Source organism: Oncorhynchus mykiss, chromosome 25, assembly GCF_057628025.1.
Source record: "Oncorhynchus mykiss isolate SJ-2025 chromosome 25, ASM5762802v1, whole genome shotgun sequence".
NCBI classification, from domain to species: domain Eukaryota; kingdom Metazoa; phylum Chordata; class Actinopteri; order Salmoniformes; family Salmonidae; genus Oncorhynchus; species Oncorhynchus mykiss.
In genome coordinates this window covers 56508061-56525582 of record NC_143046.1, presented here as the reverse complement: position 1 = coordinate 56525582, position 17522 = coordinate 56508061, and the positions used below count along the sequence as shown (strand labels likewise).

Sequence of the window (17522 nt, the reverse complement as noted above, 5' to 3'; positions counted from 1 at the left end):
GCAGCTCTGCTATTCTATTGATTGTTTTAGCAGGGGTCAGAGGTGAAGGGGTCATAACCTTTGGGGTCAAGCGTGAGCCATAGAAACTGTGAGCAGACAAACAGGTGCAAATGTGTGCAAAACCATTGGGGCCCAGCTCCGAAGCATGTTTGGAAACATACTGGATAGGCAAAAGCTACCAGTATGTCATGGAACAATTGAGTTATTAGTGACTATATCAAGGGAGGAAGCGTGTTTAAATTATTTAAAAATGGGGCCACAGACAAACTGTAGTATATTCAAACAATTAACTAAAACAAGAGGTCATGTGGAGGTTAAAGGTCGTACCCTTTGGGGTCAAGGAGGTCGCGGACCTTCTCGTTGTATATCTCCATGTAGGAGACCTCTATGGTGAAGCCTTCCCCCTCCCTCTGCTCCAGCAGGGTCCTGTCAAACAGAGAACTGCACAGCCGCGGGATCAGACCTGGAGAGTCCACCGAACCCATCATTGTGTACGACTTCCCCGAACCTGGAGGGACACACACATACAGCCAATGGGTGAGCACGGATGTGAGGAGACAGCCAATGGGAGAGCATAGTAGGGAGGTGACAGATGAACACCTAAGGATCTGTTACATGCTAATCAGAACAGCCAATAGTATATGTCATAGGGAAAAACTCAATTGCATTTCCTGGATTCCTTGTCTCCTCCTTACCCATTGGATGAGATGGTGACCTTCTGACCTCATCCAATGGGTTTGGAGAAGGAGGCGAGGAGAGAGGCCGCAATTAATAAAGGAAACGCAATTCAGATTCTCCCATAATGTAATAACATACCCGTCTGTCCATAGGCGAAGATGCAGGCATTGTAGCCCTGGAAAGCGTTGTGCAAAAGACTCTCCCCAAGGCACTGGAACACCACGTCCTGACCTGGAGACAACCACCAGGCAACGTTACAACACCACAAATTATTATACAATATAAAACAGTACAAAAATACTTCATTGATCCCTTTAGGGGTGCTTTAGAAAATGATCTGGAGCACACAGACAATTACAAAATAAGCTACAAGCTATGCATGTTAATTTAAAATAGGACCTTCAGACCGTAGCCATGAACAGTGCGAGAAACAATCACCTACAGATTCATCCAAGCGAGTAAACGACAGAGAATTCAGGTGGGATCCTAATTCCTTAGTCACCGTAGAAACAAATGTTTGAAAAAATACCTAAAAACCACCTGAACAGACCTATCCCATTGAGCAAAAGACGTTGAAAAGACTGTTTCAATGTCTTTTCAACCAAAAATACACTGTCAATGTCCTTTCAACATCTTGTGCTCACAGGGACACCTCTAGATACACGAGGTGGAGGAAGAAGAGGGAAGGAAGGGAAGTGAGGAGGGGGGGCTAACGTGAGGAAAATGAAAACTGACCCGCAAACTTGTCCTTTTCCGACTCGTCCATGGACCAGAAACAGTAGTCGTAGGCAAAGGTCTGAGGGACAAGACATAGAATGAAACAAAACAGTTTAGAACTGATTTAAAACAGCTGTTATTTAGAGGGCAAAACATATTGGAATGATCAGTTAAAATGGCATTGTTACAGTGTCATTTCAACCAGTTTTGCCCGTTGGGTGTTTCTTGTTGAGCACTGGCAATGATAAACATGGCATACAAATGAACCGTGTGTGTACATGTCAACATAAAAGTACAATGATTGCTTTATAAAACGCATGAATACAGCGTAGCTAGAAACACAGAGACATTAAGAGACAGAGACACACAGAGACATTAACAGCATTGCCAACCAAACATTAACACAATCAATAGTAATAGCAGCCAGTCACAGTCCTGGACTTACCTTGGTCTGATTCCTGATGAAGTTCACACGAGGTCACAGGATGGCCACATGGGTAGAGGTAGAGAAAGAAAGAGAGAAAGAAAAGGGGGACATTTAGACTAAAGCATCATGTCTCAGACAGCATGTAAACAAATACCAGGAATTACTGGACCCGTATTCTCAAAGAGTCTGAGTAGGAGTGCTGATCTAGGATCAGGTCCTCCATGTCCATATAATATTATTAATTATGATCCAAACAGAAAACCTGATCCTATATCAGCACTCCTACTCTGAGGTACTTTGTGGACACTGGCCCTGATGTACTGTAGTGCACCCCGAGACAGACAATCACACACTGTAACAGGATTTTCTGAGACAGGTCTAAAAATGAATTATTCTGGCACTGCGTTACACAGTTTGGTGAGGGCTTTGAGATTATTCTCCGTCAATAACCCTGCTCATTTTAAGAGGCCCACTTGTGATCTTAAGAAGCATAGTTTGAGTATAATGATGTGTATTCAGATTACATCCTACTATCATTGATGTGATCATCACTAGATAAGTCAAGAAAAGAAAGACTGCTGGTCTATCTCAATGATGAGCTACAAATAATGGAGGAGACAGTAGTTAGTATTCATTTTAGCGTTGTTTTGCTATTTGTCTGAGACAGGATGCATGGGTAATAAAGCTAACATGAACCTATTCACAGGAATGCACGCTAGCTTCCACTCTTCCTGCTCCCTCTCCCCTTCTCTCAGTCTTTCACACTCTCTCTCTCTCTCTCTAAAATGTTCAACCCTGTGGCTGCCGAGGCCTGGAGTTGATAAACCCTTGTTTATGACAATGTTTCATTACTGTTTCCAACCCCATAGGCTACAGTGCCTTGCGAAAGTATTCGGCCCCCTTGAACTTTGCGACCTTTTGGCACATTTCAGGCTTGGTCTGTGGTCTGATACTCCTTCCATTTCAATATTATCGCTTGCACAGTGCTCCTTGGGATGTTTAAAGCTTGGGAAATCTTTTTGTATCCAAATCCGGCTTTAAACTTCTTCACAACAGTATCTCGGACCTGCCTGGTGTGTTCCTTGTTCTTTATGATGCTCTCTGCGCTTTTAACCTGTTAGATCTCTAGGGGCGCTTTCATTTTTGGATAAAAAACGTTCCCGTTTTAAGCGCGATATTTTGTCACGAAAAGATGCTCGACTATGCATATTCATGACAGTTTTGAAAAGAAAACACTCTGAAGTTTCAGAATCTGCAAAGATTTTGTCTGTAAGTGCCCCAGAACTCATTCTACAGGCGAAACCAAGATGATGCATCATCCAGGAATTAGCAGAATTTCTGAAGCTCTGTTTTCCATTGTCTCCTTATATGGCTGTGATTGCGCAAGGAATGAGCCTACACTTTCTGTCGTTCGCCCAAGGTCTTAGCAGCATTGTGACGTATTTGTAGGCATATCATTGGAAGATTGACCATAAGAGACTACATTTTCCAAGTGTCCGCCTGGTGTCCTGCGTGGAATTCGGTGCGCAATTGCCAGCTGCTCGTACTTTTCCATTTGATATAGGGGAGAAACCATGTGTCCAAGAACGATGTATCAATGAAGAGATATGTGAAAAACACCTTGATGATTGATTCTAAACAACGTTTGCCATGTTTTCAGTCGATATTATGGAGTTAATTTGGAAAAAAGTTCGCGTTTTGAGGACTGAATTTTCGGATTTTTTTTGGTAGCCAAATGTGATGTATAAAACGGAGCTATTTCTAATACACAAAGAATCTTTTTGGAAAAACTGAGCATCTGCTATCTAACTGAGAGTATCCTCATTGAAAACATCAGAAGTTCTTCAAAGGTAAATTATTTTATTTGAAGGCTTTTATGTTTTTGTTGAAATGTTGCGTGCTGGATGCTAACGCTAATGCTAACGCTAAATGCTAACGCTAAATGCTAATGCTAGCTAGCTACTTTTACACAAATGATTGTTTTCCTATGGTTGAGAAGCATATTTTGAAAATCTGAGATGACAGTGTTGTTTACAAAAGGCTAAGCTTGAGAGATGGCATATTTATTTCATTTCATTTGCGATTTTCATGAATAGTTAACGTTGTGTTATGCTAATGAGCTTGCTGATAGATTTACACAATCCTGGATACAGGGGTTTTTCATAGCTAAACGTGACGCAGAAAACGGAGCGATTTGTCCTAAACAAATAATCTTTCAGGAAAAACTGAACATTTGCTATCTGAGAGTCTCCTCATTGAAAACATCTGAAGTTCTTCAAAGGTAAATGATTTTATTTGAATGCTTTTCTGTTTTTTTGTGTAAATGTTGCCAGCTGAATGCTAATGCTAAATGCTACGTTAGCCATCAATACTGTTACACAAATGCTTGTTTTGCAATGGTTGAGAAGCATATTTTGAAAATCTGAGATGACAGTGTTGTTAACAAAAGGCTAAGCTTGAGAGCTAGCATATTTATTTCATTTCATTTGCGATTTTCATGAATAGTTAACGTTGCGTTATGGTAATGAGCTTGAGTCTGTATTCACGATCCCGGATCCGGGATGGGGAGATCAGAAAGGTTAACGGACCTCTGAGACTATCACAGTGCAGGTGCATTTATACGGAGACTTGATTACACACAGGTGGATTGTATTTATCATCATTAGTCATTTAGGTCAACATTGGATCATTCAGAGATCCTCACTGAACTTCTGGAGAGAGTTTGCTGCACTGAAAGTAAAGGGGCTGAATAATTTTGCACGCCCAATTTTTCAGTTTTTGATTTGTTAAAAAAGTTTGAAATATCCAATAAATGTCGTTCCACTTCATGATTGTGTCCCACTTGTTGTTGATTCTTCACAAAAAAATACAGTTTTATATCTTTATGTTTGAAGCCTGAAATGTGGCAAAAGGTCGCGAAGTTCAAGGGGGCCGAATACTTTCGCAAGGCACTGTATATAATGGGTGGGGGGGGGGTCCTGGCTCCCGGCTCCCTGTGCGAACAACACTGAGAGAGAGTGAGAGAGGGAGGGTCTATAGGACACAAAGCCACTCTCTTGATCCATGTCATCAGTTGGACTTTGTTCAGTGGACCTGAACACAAACAGAGAGAGCATCACTCAATGGCAGAGGAGAGGATGGAGGAGGGAGAGATAGAGGGAAAGGGGGAGAGAGAGAATCGGAGATTCACATAATGACAAGAGAGGGAGAGTCGAGCCGAGCAGCAGGGTAAATATGCATTTAAGGACTCCCTTATCTACCCTGTGGCTGAGCAGAAGCTTTACACAGCACTGAATGAACACAATGACCTATATAAACATTACACTCCAACACACAGGCCGTGGGAGAAAGACAAGGAGACACTCAGTTTCTACACCGCATTCACAAAATGCTGGGGATGTTACTCTCTAACACAAACACACGGGCTCCCCTCAGAGAGCATGCATGACACAAGTATTTGCACACACACTTTTTCAGACATTTTGTGTGTCCTTTGAAAGTCCCACACACTGGTTGTCCATTAGTAAATTAGTTTAATAATAGATTACACAGCAACAGTACACACACAGTTCATATCTGAAAAGAAATCGCCATGTGCGAGAGCACACATCATGACATGGAGTCACACACACACACACACACACACACACACGAGACACCCACTGGAGCATATGCAGCAATGTTAGTGACAACAGAGGAGAGCTGGCTGGCACAAAGACAGAGAGAGAGATAGGAATAAATATGGCCGCAGGCTGTTCCAGTGACCTGGGGCTGGGCTTGTCGTAAGGGATCAGCTCAACTGTATAACAAGCAGCGCCACAGGCAGAGAGTGCATGTGTGTGTAGGTGTGTGTGTGAGCGTCACATCTCCAGAAACTGCAGGGAGGATTAGAGACCCCTGGGGTACTAGTTAACATGTCAGCGGGTTGGGCCTCCATCTCACAGGCCCAGGAGTAGACCGTGCTGGGTGGTGGACATGGACCTCCAGGATGGGACCAGGATAGCCAATCATGCTTTAGTGACTGAGCCAGCATAGCCAAATCAGGCTTCAGGGATTGGACCAGCATAGCCAATCAGAGTTTAGGATCAAGACCAGTGCATCTATCGGAAGCTATGCTGACTAGGGATGTGACAAATAGACAATTTATGTTAATGTTGAATTTTCCGTTCAAACTATAAGAAAAATTCATACAATTCCATGTGAATTCACAATGCAGCTGAGCAGCTGGACTCCGGGAATCCGGGACTCACTCATAATCGGACCACCATTTTATTATGTTTGCAATTGCAACAAATAATCTGCTCAGAGCTCCCTCTGTGATTGAAGATATCCCTCTAGTGGTGTGGGGGCTGTGCTTTGGCAAAGTGGGTGGGGTTATATCCTGCCTGTTTGGCCCTGTCCGGGGGTATCATCGGATGGGGCCACAGTGTCTCCTGACCCCTCCTGTCTCAGTCTCCTGTATTTATGCTGCAGTAGTTTATTTGTCGGGGGGCTAGGGTCAGTCTCTTATATCTGGAGTATTTCTCCTGTCTAATCCGGTGTCCTGTGTGAATTTAAGTATGCTCTCTCTAATTCTCTCTCTTTCTTTCTTTCATTCTCTCTCTCTCTCGGAGGACCTGAGCCCTAGGACCATGCCTCAGGACTACCTGGCATGATGACTCCTTGCTGTCCCGAGTCCACCTGGCCGTGCTGCTGCTCCAGTTTCAACTGTTCTGCCTGCGGCTATGGAATCCTGACCTGTTCACCGGACGTGCTACCTGTCCCAGACCTGCTGTTTTCAACTCTCTAGAGACAGAAGGAGCGGTACAGATACTCTCAATGATCGGCTATGAAAAGCCAACTGACATTTACTCCTGAGGTGCTGACCTGTTGCACCCTCGACAACTACTGTGATTATAATTATTTGACCATGCTGGTCATTTATGAACATTTGGCCATGTTCTGTTATAATCTCCACCCGGCACAGCCAGAAGAGGACTGGCCACCCCTCATAGCCTGGTTCCTTTCAAGGGTTTCTTCCTAAGTTTTTCCTAGCCACCGTGCTTCTACACCTGCATTGCTTGCCATTTGGGGTTTTAGGCTGAGTTTCTGTACAGCACTTTGAGATATCAGCTGATGTAAGAAGGGCTATATAAATAAATTAGATTTGGATTTGATTTCTGTGATTGCACTTAGCTAAAAACATTGACACTGGATTGATGCAAATAATCCTAATATTCTCCCAGGTAGGCATAGGCTACTTTGTAGTAGATGTCAACCGATTATGATTTTAACGCCAATACTGATACCGATTATTGGAGGACCCAAAAAAAATCTGCTACCGATTAATCGGCCGATTGTTTTTGATATCTATTTGTGATAATGACAATTACAACAATACTGAATTAACACTTATTTTAACTTAATATAATACATAAATAAAATCAATTTAGTCTCAAATAAATAATTAAACATGTTCAATTTGGTTTAAATAATACAAAAACACAGTGTTGGAGAAGAAAGTAAAAGTGCAATATGTGCCATGTAAAAAAGCTTAACGTTTGAGTTCCTTGCTCAGAACATGAGAACATATGAATGCTGGTGGTTCCTTTTAACATGAGTCTTCAATATTCCCAGTTAAGAAGTTTTAGGTTGTAGTTATTAAAGGACTATTTCTCTCTATACCATTTGTATTTCATATACTTTTGACTATTGGATGTTCTTATAGGCACTATAGTATTGCCAGCCTAATCTCGAGAGTTGATAGGCTTGAAGTCATAAACAGCACAATGAAGCATAGCAAAAGCATAGCAAAAGGGTGTTGGCAAACGCACGAAAGTGCTGTTTGAATGAATGCTTACGAGCCTGCTGCTGCCTACCATCGCTCAGACTGCTCTATCAAATATCAAATGATAGACTTAGTTATAATTTACACACAGAAATATGAGCCTCAGGTCATTAATATGGTAAAATCGGGAAACTATAATTTTGAAAAACAAAACGGAACTGTTCCGGATTTTATCTAACGGGTGGCATCCTTAAGTCTAAATATTGCTGTTACATTGCACAACCTTCAATATTATGTCGTAATTATGTAAAATTCTGGCAAATTAATTACGGTCTTTATTAGGAAGAAATGGTCTTCACGCAGTTCGCAACGAGCCAGGTGGCCCAAACTGCTGCATATACCCTGACTCTGCTTGCACAGAATACAAGAGAAGTAACACAATTTCCCTAGTTAAAATAAATTCATGTTAGCAGGCAATATTAACTAGATATGCAGGTATAAAAAAATATACTTGTGTATTGATTTTAAGAAAGGCATTGATGTTAATGGTTAGGTACATTGGTGCAACGTCGGTGCTTTTTCCCCCCGCAAATCCGCTTGTTAAATCATCACCCGTTTGGCGAAGTAGGCTATGATTCGATGATAAATTAACAGGCACCGTATTGATTATATGCAACGCAGTACAAGCTAGATAAACTAGTAATATCATCAACCATGTGTAGTTAACTAGTGATTATGTTAAGATTGATTGTTTTTTATAAGATAAGTTTAATGCTAGCTAGCAAATTGCCTTTGCTCCTTGCTGCACTTGCGTAACAGGTGGTCAGCCTGCACGCAGTCTCCTCGTGGATTGCAATGTAATCGGCGTCCAAAAATGCAGATTACCGATTGTTATGAAAACTTGAAATCGGCTATGCCGATTAAATCAGTCGACCTCTACTTTGTAGTTAACATTTTATTTAGAAGGTTTTTGGGAAAGCCCTTCCATCTACCAGCAGACCGTTATCATTAGCATTATCGCTAACAGCTCCACAAAGTGTAGACATAGGCACAGACCATCACAGACAGGGGCATTCCTATACCGTTTCAGAAAGTTGAAGGAAAATACAAATCACTGATGCATTTTGTTAATGTCTTATTAATAACTTGGGCAAAGGTATTTTCTAATAAGTTCATTACATTTGGTTGATTTCCAATTAAGTTTAATACATTTTTTAATATTGTTGAATGTTTTTATGTCTATATTCCATGATTCAGTCCACGTTTTCCACAAAGCAGATTTTATAGGGTCCTACTTCTTCAACAAACACAGACACATCACCCGTTGGCCCTGCCCACTCCCTTCCTAAACAATGTAGCCTAGCTAGAGTTACTTTGACCTCGTCCCAGCACAGTGACTGCTCCCTCCAGCCCAATGCCCACAACACCAACACATGACCAGAGCCTAAAAACATTATACAGTAAGGTGGACTACCACGCCTATATGGATGGTTAGGTAGGGGAAACACTAGACAGTACTAGGTTCAGGTGAATTCTATAAAGAGACCGTATCAGGGCTCTCAAACAATGTTTGAGTAGGTTTTTGCTCCAACCCTGGGCTTAACTCTGATAGCCACGGAGGGAGGGAGGAAGGCGTGGGCGATGGATGGATGGATGGTCGGAAAGTGGAAGTATTTGGCAGCTGCTTCCCAGCCCTCACCCCACCACCCTCCACTCCACCACCAACCTACCCTCGCCCCACTAGCTTGCTCATCTCATCCCCTGGTATTCCCACCTCCCAGCCAGGCCTGGCTCCAGCAAGCTGTTACAGCAGCAGCAGACTGACATGTTGTCTCAGCCTGCCCGAGTCTGGGTACTGAGGGTAGAGGACATCTGCTCAGTCAGCTTAGCAGCATGCCAGCAAGGCACAACACCTGCACCCATAAAACATTATGGCCTTATGGATGATGATATGTGGGGTGGAAAAAAGGTTGTCTGATACGGGCTGGGACCATTGTTAATGGTTCCATCCAAGTTGCTGTGTGTGTGCGTGTGTTTGTTTACTCCCATTGGCAGAGCTGTGACAACCAGGTAGGCTAGACATACAGTACCAGTCAAAAGTTTCGACATACCTACTCATTCAAGGGTTTTTCTTTATTTTTAATATTTTTATATTTTAGATTCTTCAAAGTAGCCACCCTTTCTTTGCCTTGATTACAGCTTAGCACACTCTTGGCATTCTCTCAACCAGCTTCACCTGGAATGCTTTTCCAACAGTCTTGAAGGAGTTTCCACATATGCTGAGCACTTGTTGGCTGCTTTTCCTTCACTCTGTGGTCCAATTCATCCCAAACCATCTCAATTGGATTGAGGTCGGGTGATTGTGGAGGCCAGGTCATCTGATGTAGCACTCCATCACTCTACTTCTTGGTCAAAAAGCCATCACACAGCCTGGAGGTGTGTTGGGTCATTGTCCTGTTGAAAAACAAATAGTAGTCCCACTAAGCGCAAACCAGATGGGATGGCTTATCGTAGCAGTGGTAGCCATGTGGTAGCCATGCTGGTTAATTGTACCTTGAATTCAAAATAAATCACTGAGTGTCACCAGCAAAGCAACCCCACACCCCCTCCACGCTTCACGGTCTGAACCACACATGCGGAGATCATCCGTTCCCCTATTCTACGTCTCACAAAGACACGGCAGTTGGAACCAAAAATCCATAATTTTAGACAAGTACAGATTTCCACCGGTCTAATGTACATTGCTTGTGTTTCTTGGCCCAAGCAAGTTCTTCTTATTGGTGTCCTTTTGTAGTGGTTTCTTTGCAGCAATTCAACCATGAAGGCCTGATTCACACAGTCTCTTCTTAACAGTTGATGTTGAGATGTGTCTGTTACTTGATCTCTGTGAAGCATTTATTTGGGCTGCAATTTCTGTGGCAGGTAACTCTAATGAACGTATCCTCTGCAGCAGAGGTAACTCTGGGTCTTCCTTTCCTGTGGCGGTCCTCATGAGAGCCAGTTTCATCATAGCTCTTGAAATGTTCCATACTGACTGACCTTCATGTCAACCTCTTTTCATGTTAAAGTAATGATGGATTGTCGTTTCTCTTCGCTTATTTGAGCTGTTCTTGCCATAATATGGACTTGGTCTTTTACACAACACAACTGATTGGCTCAAAAGCTTTTAAAAAAGTAAATTCCCCAAATTAACTTTTAACAAGGCACACCTGTTAATTGAAATGCATTTCAGGTGACTAGCTCATGAAGCTGGTTGAGAGAATGCCAAGAGTGTGCAAAGCTGTAATCAAGGCAAAGAAAGGGTGGCTACTTTGAAGAATCTAAAATACATTTAGATTTGTTTTACACGTTTTTGGTTACTACATGATTCCATATGTGTTATTTAATAGTTTTGATGTCTTCACTATTATTCTACAATGTAGAAAATAGTAAAAAATAAAAATTAGTATGTGTCCATACTTTTGACTGGTACTGTAAGCAAATGGTTCAAGCCAACTTCCTTGATCCTGTTCTAGAAAATTCTTAGAATAGAAATGTCTTACAATCAAACTCAGGAGACTAAAACAGAGGATTGTCATGTCACAAAAGACCTACCATTCACAGGGAGAATCTCAATTGCATTTCCATGATTCCTTGCATCCTCGCCTCCTTCTCAAAACCCATTGAGATCGTTCTCCACTGACCTTCTCCAACGGGAGCCAAGGAGAGAAGCGAGGAATCAAGGCAATGCACACACTTTGTGGGCTTTCACACCGAATTGGTTTGGAGCGGGGTGTTTTTTTAGAAACTTTTTATCTAAACTCTTACCCCTTAATTCGGTTCATTTTGACTCCTCACTTGGGAGCACACTACACAACAACATACAGTGGTTCACTCAAAAAGAGGAGATTCAATTTGTACAGTAGTGCGGTACGCTACAGGTGAGAACGCAGTCCAGACCAAACAAAAAGAAACCGAGTCGCACAGTATTATTGGTTGTTTGACTGCAAGCATTTTATGAAATGCACACAGCATCATAACTTGATATCTCTGAAACATTCAGTGAGTAGCAACACATTTATGAACGCATCTAATGCAGATTAGGGGAGATGTGGCTATCTGATGCAGATTAGGGGAGATGGGGCTATAGGCTACTGAAGCCTATTCACGTAGCAGTTAGTGGCTATTCCCACATGTTGTTGGAAGACCAAAGCAAAAGTAATATGACAATTGGGACACACAGTGATGCTTCATGATAATCATAGATGGATTTAACACCAGCATTTCTGTCTAATAAACAAATGACTTGCATGGACAGACGGTTTTGGTTAGGAATTTTTGTTTGTTTGATATGTGAAAAAAATTAAAACTACAACGTAATTTTTTTTGATTTGACTCAGTTTTGAGCTATAGTTCAAATCAATGTGTGGGAGTTTATTGGCCGGGTTGTTAAATTCAATTCATGGCCCAATTAACCCAAGCACTGGACTGCTGTAAATGAAGCCAGGCATCGACTTCTGGAGGCAGGGGGGAATCCTCTTTACTCTCCTGTGCAGTGCTTTGTTTCCTGTCATTCAGGCCAATAGATTTCCTCCTGTCACAGAGTCACTGTAAAACTGTCAGTGTTTTTTTTATCCTCAATTTGGGATGGGGATTTGCTTTCACAGCAGCTGCTGGGCTGGCATTCCCCAACACACAACATTGCGCACACACACACAGAGCATGGTTTATATAGGCCTGGCTACATACCACCGAGACAGCCACAGGGTGGAAGACATGGGAGTTGAATGTAATCCTCTAGAATTTATTCCAGTACGTGATAGTTTAGATTGTACAGCTGTAGTAATAGGACTATTGGAAGAATCTTCGGAAGACTGGCCTTGGGCCTAGAGTTGTATATCACTTCTAAAGCCCCAAAGTAATCTAGAGGCTACACACACCACAGCCACAAAACATACCACAACATTGTGTCATGAATCTCTCACTACCCAATTTGATCTAAAAGGCGCACCATAAACCACAACGTTTTTTTACTGGCTGTCAAAAAGTCAGCGTTGCCATTTCTTAATTAGGTTTATGAGATTAAATACAGTAAATCTGAAAGGCTCTGCTCAACTGAAGCCAAACTGGTTAGCATAGTTCTAGTGGAAGCTACACCACACTGCGTTGTATGCCATTGCCCCATGAGTAAATCTGATCTGAAAAAACATTGTAGGCTATTCCGTCAAAAATTCTCATCTTAACTGGCGGATTTTAAATGATCCTTTTGTGAAGTGCAGCCGGGAACTCTGTATACGGCGAATGACGGGATCGATGAAACCAGAATTGGAGGATACTCAATCATTGTTTAAATCTCCAGTTTGGGAACATTTTGGCTTCACAGTCATAACAACAATGATGGAGAGAGAGTTGTGGATAAAACGTTAATAGTATGTTCTCCACTGCTAAACTTAAAAAAAGCCCAGAGTGGTGCGTGTAGCTTGTTGTTGTCGGCCAATCACAAGTCACCAAAGCGCCACTACAGTCATAGAGCCTCCATGTGTGCCAAAGCAAGTTAGGAGATTATCTAAACAACGGTTGATATTAAAATGATAGAATTTAAAGTTAAATGACAAGTACTGTATATGGTACAACGACCAAGAGCCAACAGGTAGGCTGCTTTTTAATCATCTAAATGGAGGTGATGATATTTGTAATTGCAGGGCAGGAAGAAAGTGCATGCTCAATTAGCCTAGCTAGCTAGCTACACTATATACAGTACCAGTCAAAAGTTTGGACACAGCTACAGATTTTCTTTATTTTTACTATCTTCTACATTGTAGAATAATAGTAATGACATCAACACTATGACACATGGAATCATTTAGTAACCAAAAAATGTTTAAAAACAAATCAAAATATATATATTATTTGAGATTCTTCAAAGTAGCCACCCTTTGCCTTGATGACAGCTTTGCACACTCTTGGCATTCTCTCAACTAGCTTCATGAGATAGTCACCTGGAATGCATTTCAATTAACAGGTGTGCCTTGTTAAAAGTTAATTTGTGGATTTTCTTTCCTTCTTAATGCTTTGAGCCAATCAGTTGTGTTGTGACAAGGTAGAGTTGGTATACAGAAGATAACCCTGGTAAAATATTTCAGAGGCAGTTTGGAACTCGGTAGTGAGTGTTGCAACCGAGGACAGACAATTTTTCCACTTCACAATAACAGCACTTACAGTTTACCGGGGCAGCTCTAGCTGGGCATAAATTTGACGAACTGACTTGTTGGAAAAGTGGCATCCTATGACGGTGCCACGTTGAAAGTCACTGAGCTCTTCAGTAAGGCCATTCTACTGCCAATGTTTGTCTATGGAGATTGCATGGCTGTGTGCTCGATTTTATACACCGGTCAGCAACGGGTGTGGCTGAAATAGATGAATCCACTAATATGAAGGGGTGTCCACATACTTTCGAGATTAGTGTGGAAGAACTTGACTGGCCTGCACAGAGCCCTGACCTCAACCCCATCAAACACCTTTGGGATGAATTGGAATGCAGACTGCGAGCCAATCCTAAATCGGCCAAAATTATTGCCCGACTTCACTAATCCTCACGGCTGAATGGAAGAAAGTCCCCGCAGCAATGTTCCAAAATCTAGCTGGCTACATTATTTCTATGATAGACATTAATTTGATGGCCATGCAAAAGCTCATTTACTTGTGTGGCTTCCAGCCAAATACCGTTGCACTTCTGTTGTCATCTGATGAAAATGAAGCTATATTCTGCCGAATGTGTCGCACCAATGTATTTTCTGTGAAGGATAACTATAGTTGCAAATCCCTGATCACTCTGTTGAAGCAAAACAAACACTTGACTTTCAATATAAAACGTGTGTGAAATGGTTAAAAAAAAACAGATATTTTTTGAAGGTCTGTTTTGAAAAAATAGATTAATCAACTCTAACGCGACCCCTGCATATCTACCCCTCATCCCGCCACTTCTCTCCTCCCCCATAGCGCCGAAGGCTCAAAACATCAACCTCCATCTCTTCTCCTCTATTTCACTCATCCCTCCATACCCCCATGGCACCTGTCAGACTAGGCAGGATGGAGCCAGATATGATGAGCACTACAGGAAAAACAACCTGAAGGCATAGGCTAGAGGCACGCACGCACACACGCACGCACCCCTAGGGCTTTGACAGTCATGGAATTTTGAATGCAGGTTATTGGTCAGCCAAATGACTGTGGTTACAGTAATAACCATTTGAATAACCGTTTGTTTAATTTTTAAAGACACACATTTTCCTCTCCTCCGCTCCTGACTGCATGTGCTGCTGCTGCTGCGGGGAGGGGGGCGTTGCCTAGACAACCCAACTCGTTTGCTACAACACGTTACTTGTTTCAGCCAGAAGTAAAAAATAAAAAACGTTTTTTTTTAAAAGTTTCATCACGTTGTAGAGTCCACGTTACAGCAGAAACAGACTCCCCCGCACGAATGCCCGGCCATTCCGTCTTCAGTCAGCTTTTATTTCCACCAAAAAAGTCATAATAATAAATATGTATTTTTATGGTTATGACGGTTATTTTTTTCATGACAGTCTTCACACATAACTGTCAGTTACACGGTTATACAGTAAGTGTACCAGACCTAACACACACAAACAAACACTAAAGGGAAAAACAAATATAATTGAAGCAAACGATTGTCTGTCAACAATCTAAAAACACACACTGAGTGGGAGTTGAGTGGCATATCACTTATTCAATTAACAGGTGTGCCAACAGCAGTAAAACAGACAGACACCCGTTTCCCTTAATCCATGAACATTCTTCCATTGAATGCTTAAGCTGCACTTCTTCAGCTCTTTATTAAAAACACCCAACACTCTGACAGCAGGTATTGGGACACGTCATTTGACTGACACTAGGCTACATAGAACAACTGACTGACATAGGCCTATTTCCCCAGTGACTTGAACTTTCATGGCATTCTCCCAGAAAAGAGAGCAACATCACTGTGTGATTTACACTCCAGATAGGACTGGGCCTAACTGGAGTGTAAGAAGGTAGGGGAGGCTCCAAACATGTCTCTTAAAAATGTTTCCTGTGTTTTCCATCAGGTCTCTCCCTTCCTTTCATCTCCAGCTTTGCATTTCACACTCGTCTCATGTCTTCCAGACCAGGAGCCATGCCTTGTATTAAGGGTGTATTGGTTCACCAAAACACACAGTTCGGTACGTATAGTGGTTTTGGAATCACGGTTCGGTTTCTGTACAGCGGGAAAATTAAATGCTAACAGTTACTGTAGTTCATTTTTGTTTATTAAAGAAAATACAAAGTGTTGCTATTCCTGATTCCATTTACAATATGATCAAGAGTCATATAACGGCTTTTATGAGAGCACAATCAAGAACACTTTGTATTTTCTTAAATGAAAACACGATTACTCATCAACAACAACACTAACATATTTATTTATTAATTAGGGTTCACAGTGCGGAGCCAAACCGAGGTTGCCGTACCGAACGGTTCGAATACGTGTCCCGTTACCATGTATACCCTAATTTTACACACACACATACACACACGCCACGTGTGCACATGAGTGAGAGAAAACCCACAGCCAAGCCCAGCATTTCCACTCGCCCAATTTCTTCCAAGAGTTCAGTGAAACACTGTATAGGGAAGTGAGTCAGTAAAAAACCACAGCACAGCTCAATCTAACCAACCCTCCCCAATGCATTGCTACTATGAGACTTTCTTGCCCAATTTCTTCCAAGAGCTCAACGAGTGTTGAACCACTCTGCATGGTACAGGCCAGAGAATAGAACCCTCCCTCCCCACAGCCATAACCAGCTCGCTGAGGAGTTGAGATCCGGCACACTGACACATGTCACAGCAAATCAGGGGCTGGGAACCAGCGCTAAGTTTGGGAGGGGGTTAGACCCCAGAGGGCTGCGAGTGTCCCTGTCCCACACCCCAGTCACACATCGTGTCAAGTGACGCAGCATGCCGGCCAATGAGAGGAGAATGTGAGGCAGTCAGGAGACCCGGCGCACGCCTGCTCTCTTCTCTCTTTCGTTCTCTGGTTCTCTCTTTTGCGATCAGCGTCGTTTAAAAAATGAGTTTACGCTTGGATGCGCATCGCTGGCTGCTCGCTCCCCTTCTGTGCTGTGAGTATGGAGAGGGACGAGGTTTAGCCTGTGCTACAGCCTACTAGAGGCAAGGGTTAGGGGGGACAAGGCTGGGGAGGGCGAGGAGCACTAGGGAGTGGGGAGGAGGATTGGGTATTTTTTAATTCTCCTTTATTTAACTAGGCAAGTCAGTTAAGAACAAATTCTTATTTACAATGACGTCCTACCCCGGCCAAATACTAACCCGGACGACGCTGGGCCAATTGTGCGCCGCCCTACGGGACTCCCAATCACGGCCGGTTATGATACAGCCTGGAATCGAACCAGGTTCTGCAGTGACGCCTCTAGCACTAAGATGCAGTGCCATAGGCTCCCGAGTGGCGCAGTGTTCTAACTGGGACGGGTAAAGAAAGGATAGGGCAGGGGCCAGGGTGAGGAAGCATCAGATAGGGATGAGGATGGAGGTCCGGGGAGAAGGGTTAAGGAGGGCTATATGGGGACTGAAGTCAGGAGGGGAGCTGAGGAGACTGTACTGTACTATTGACCTAAATAGTAATCCCACACCTACCGCAGAGCAGACACATTCTAAATGAATTAATATGCGTGACAAACAACAGAGTGGGGCCCGCCTGTCTTGGGTGGCTGATCATAATACTACTGTAAATAACAAGTAGCAGTCAGGGGACATGGGTCAATGGACTAGGCCTTTGAGGAGATCATCAACTTTAAAGCTCACCAACTCAGGAGAGGCCAAGTGAGTTAGTGTTTACAATAGTTTCCAAACATTGTGCCTAAAATTGTGCTTTTAGATTAATCCGACGACATACAATTAAAA

General features: G+C 42.6%; 1 protein-coding gene and 1 long non-coding RNA gene across 3 annotated transcripts in view; one reads left to right on the top strand and one right to left on the bottom strand.

Annotated features, from left to right (window-relative positions):
* LOC110505328 (kinesin-like protein KIF13B) overlaps positions 1–17522 on the bottom strand; it is an 81759-nt gene that overhangs the window by 45236 nt on the left and 19001 nt on the right. For both annotated transcript variants that reach the window (XM_021584502.3, XM_021584503.3), the window contains exons 4-7: positions 1841–1853; positions 1414–1474; positions 817–909; positions 328–508 (exon numbers count right to left, since the gene is read on the bottom strand). In XM_021584502.3, the coding sequence (XP_021440177.3) occupies positions 328–508; positions 817–909; positions 1414–1474; positions 1841–1853 (348 nt within the window). The remainder of the gene's footprint in view (positions 1–327; positions 509–816; positions 910–1413; positions 1475–1840; positions 1854–17522) is intronic.
* Positions 3600–6546, top strand: LOC149972054 (uncharacterized). The gene is made up of 3 exons (XR_016491891.1): positions 3600–3672; positions 4042–4103; positions 6436–6546. It is a non-coding gene; the product is annotated as an uncharacterized LOC149972054 (long non-coding RNA).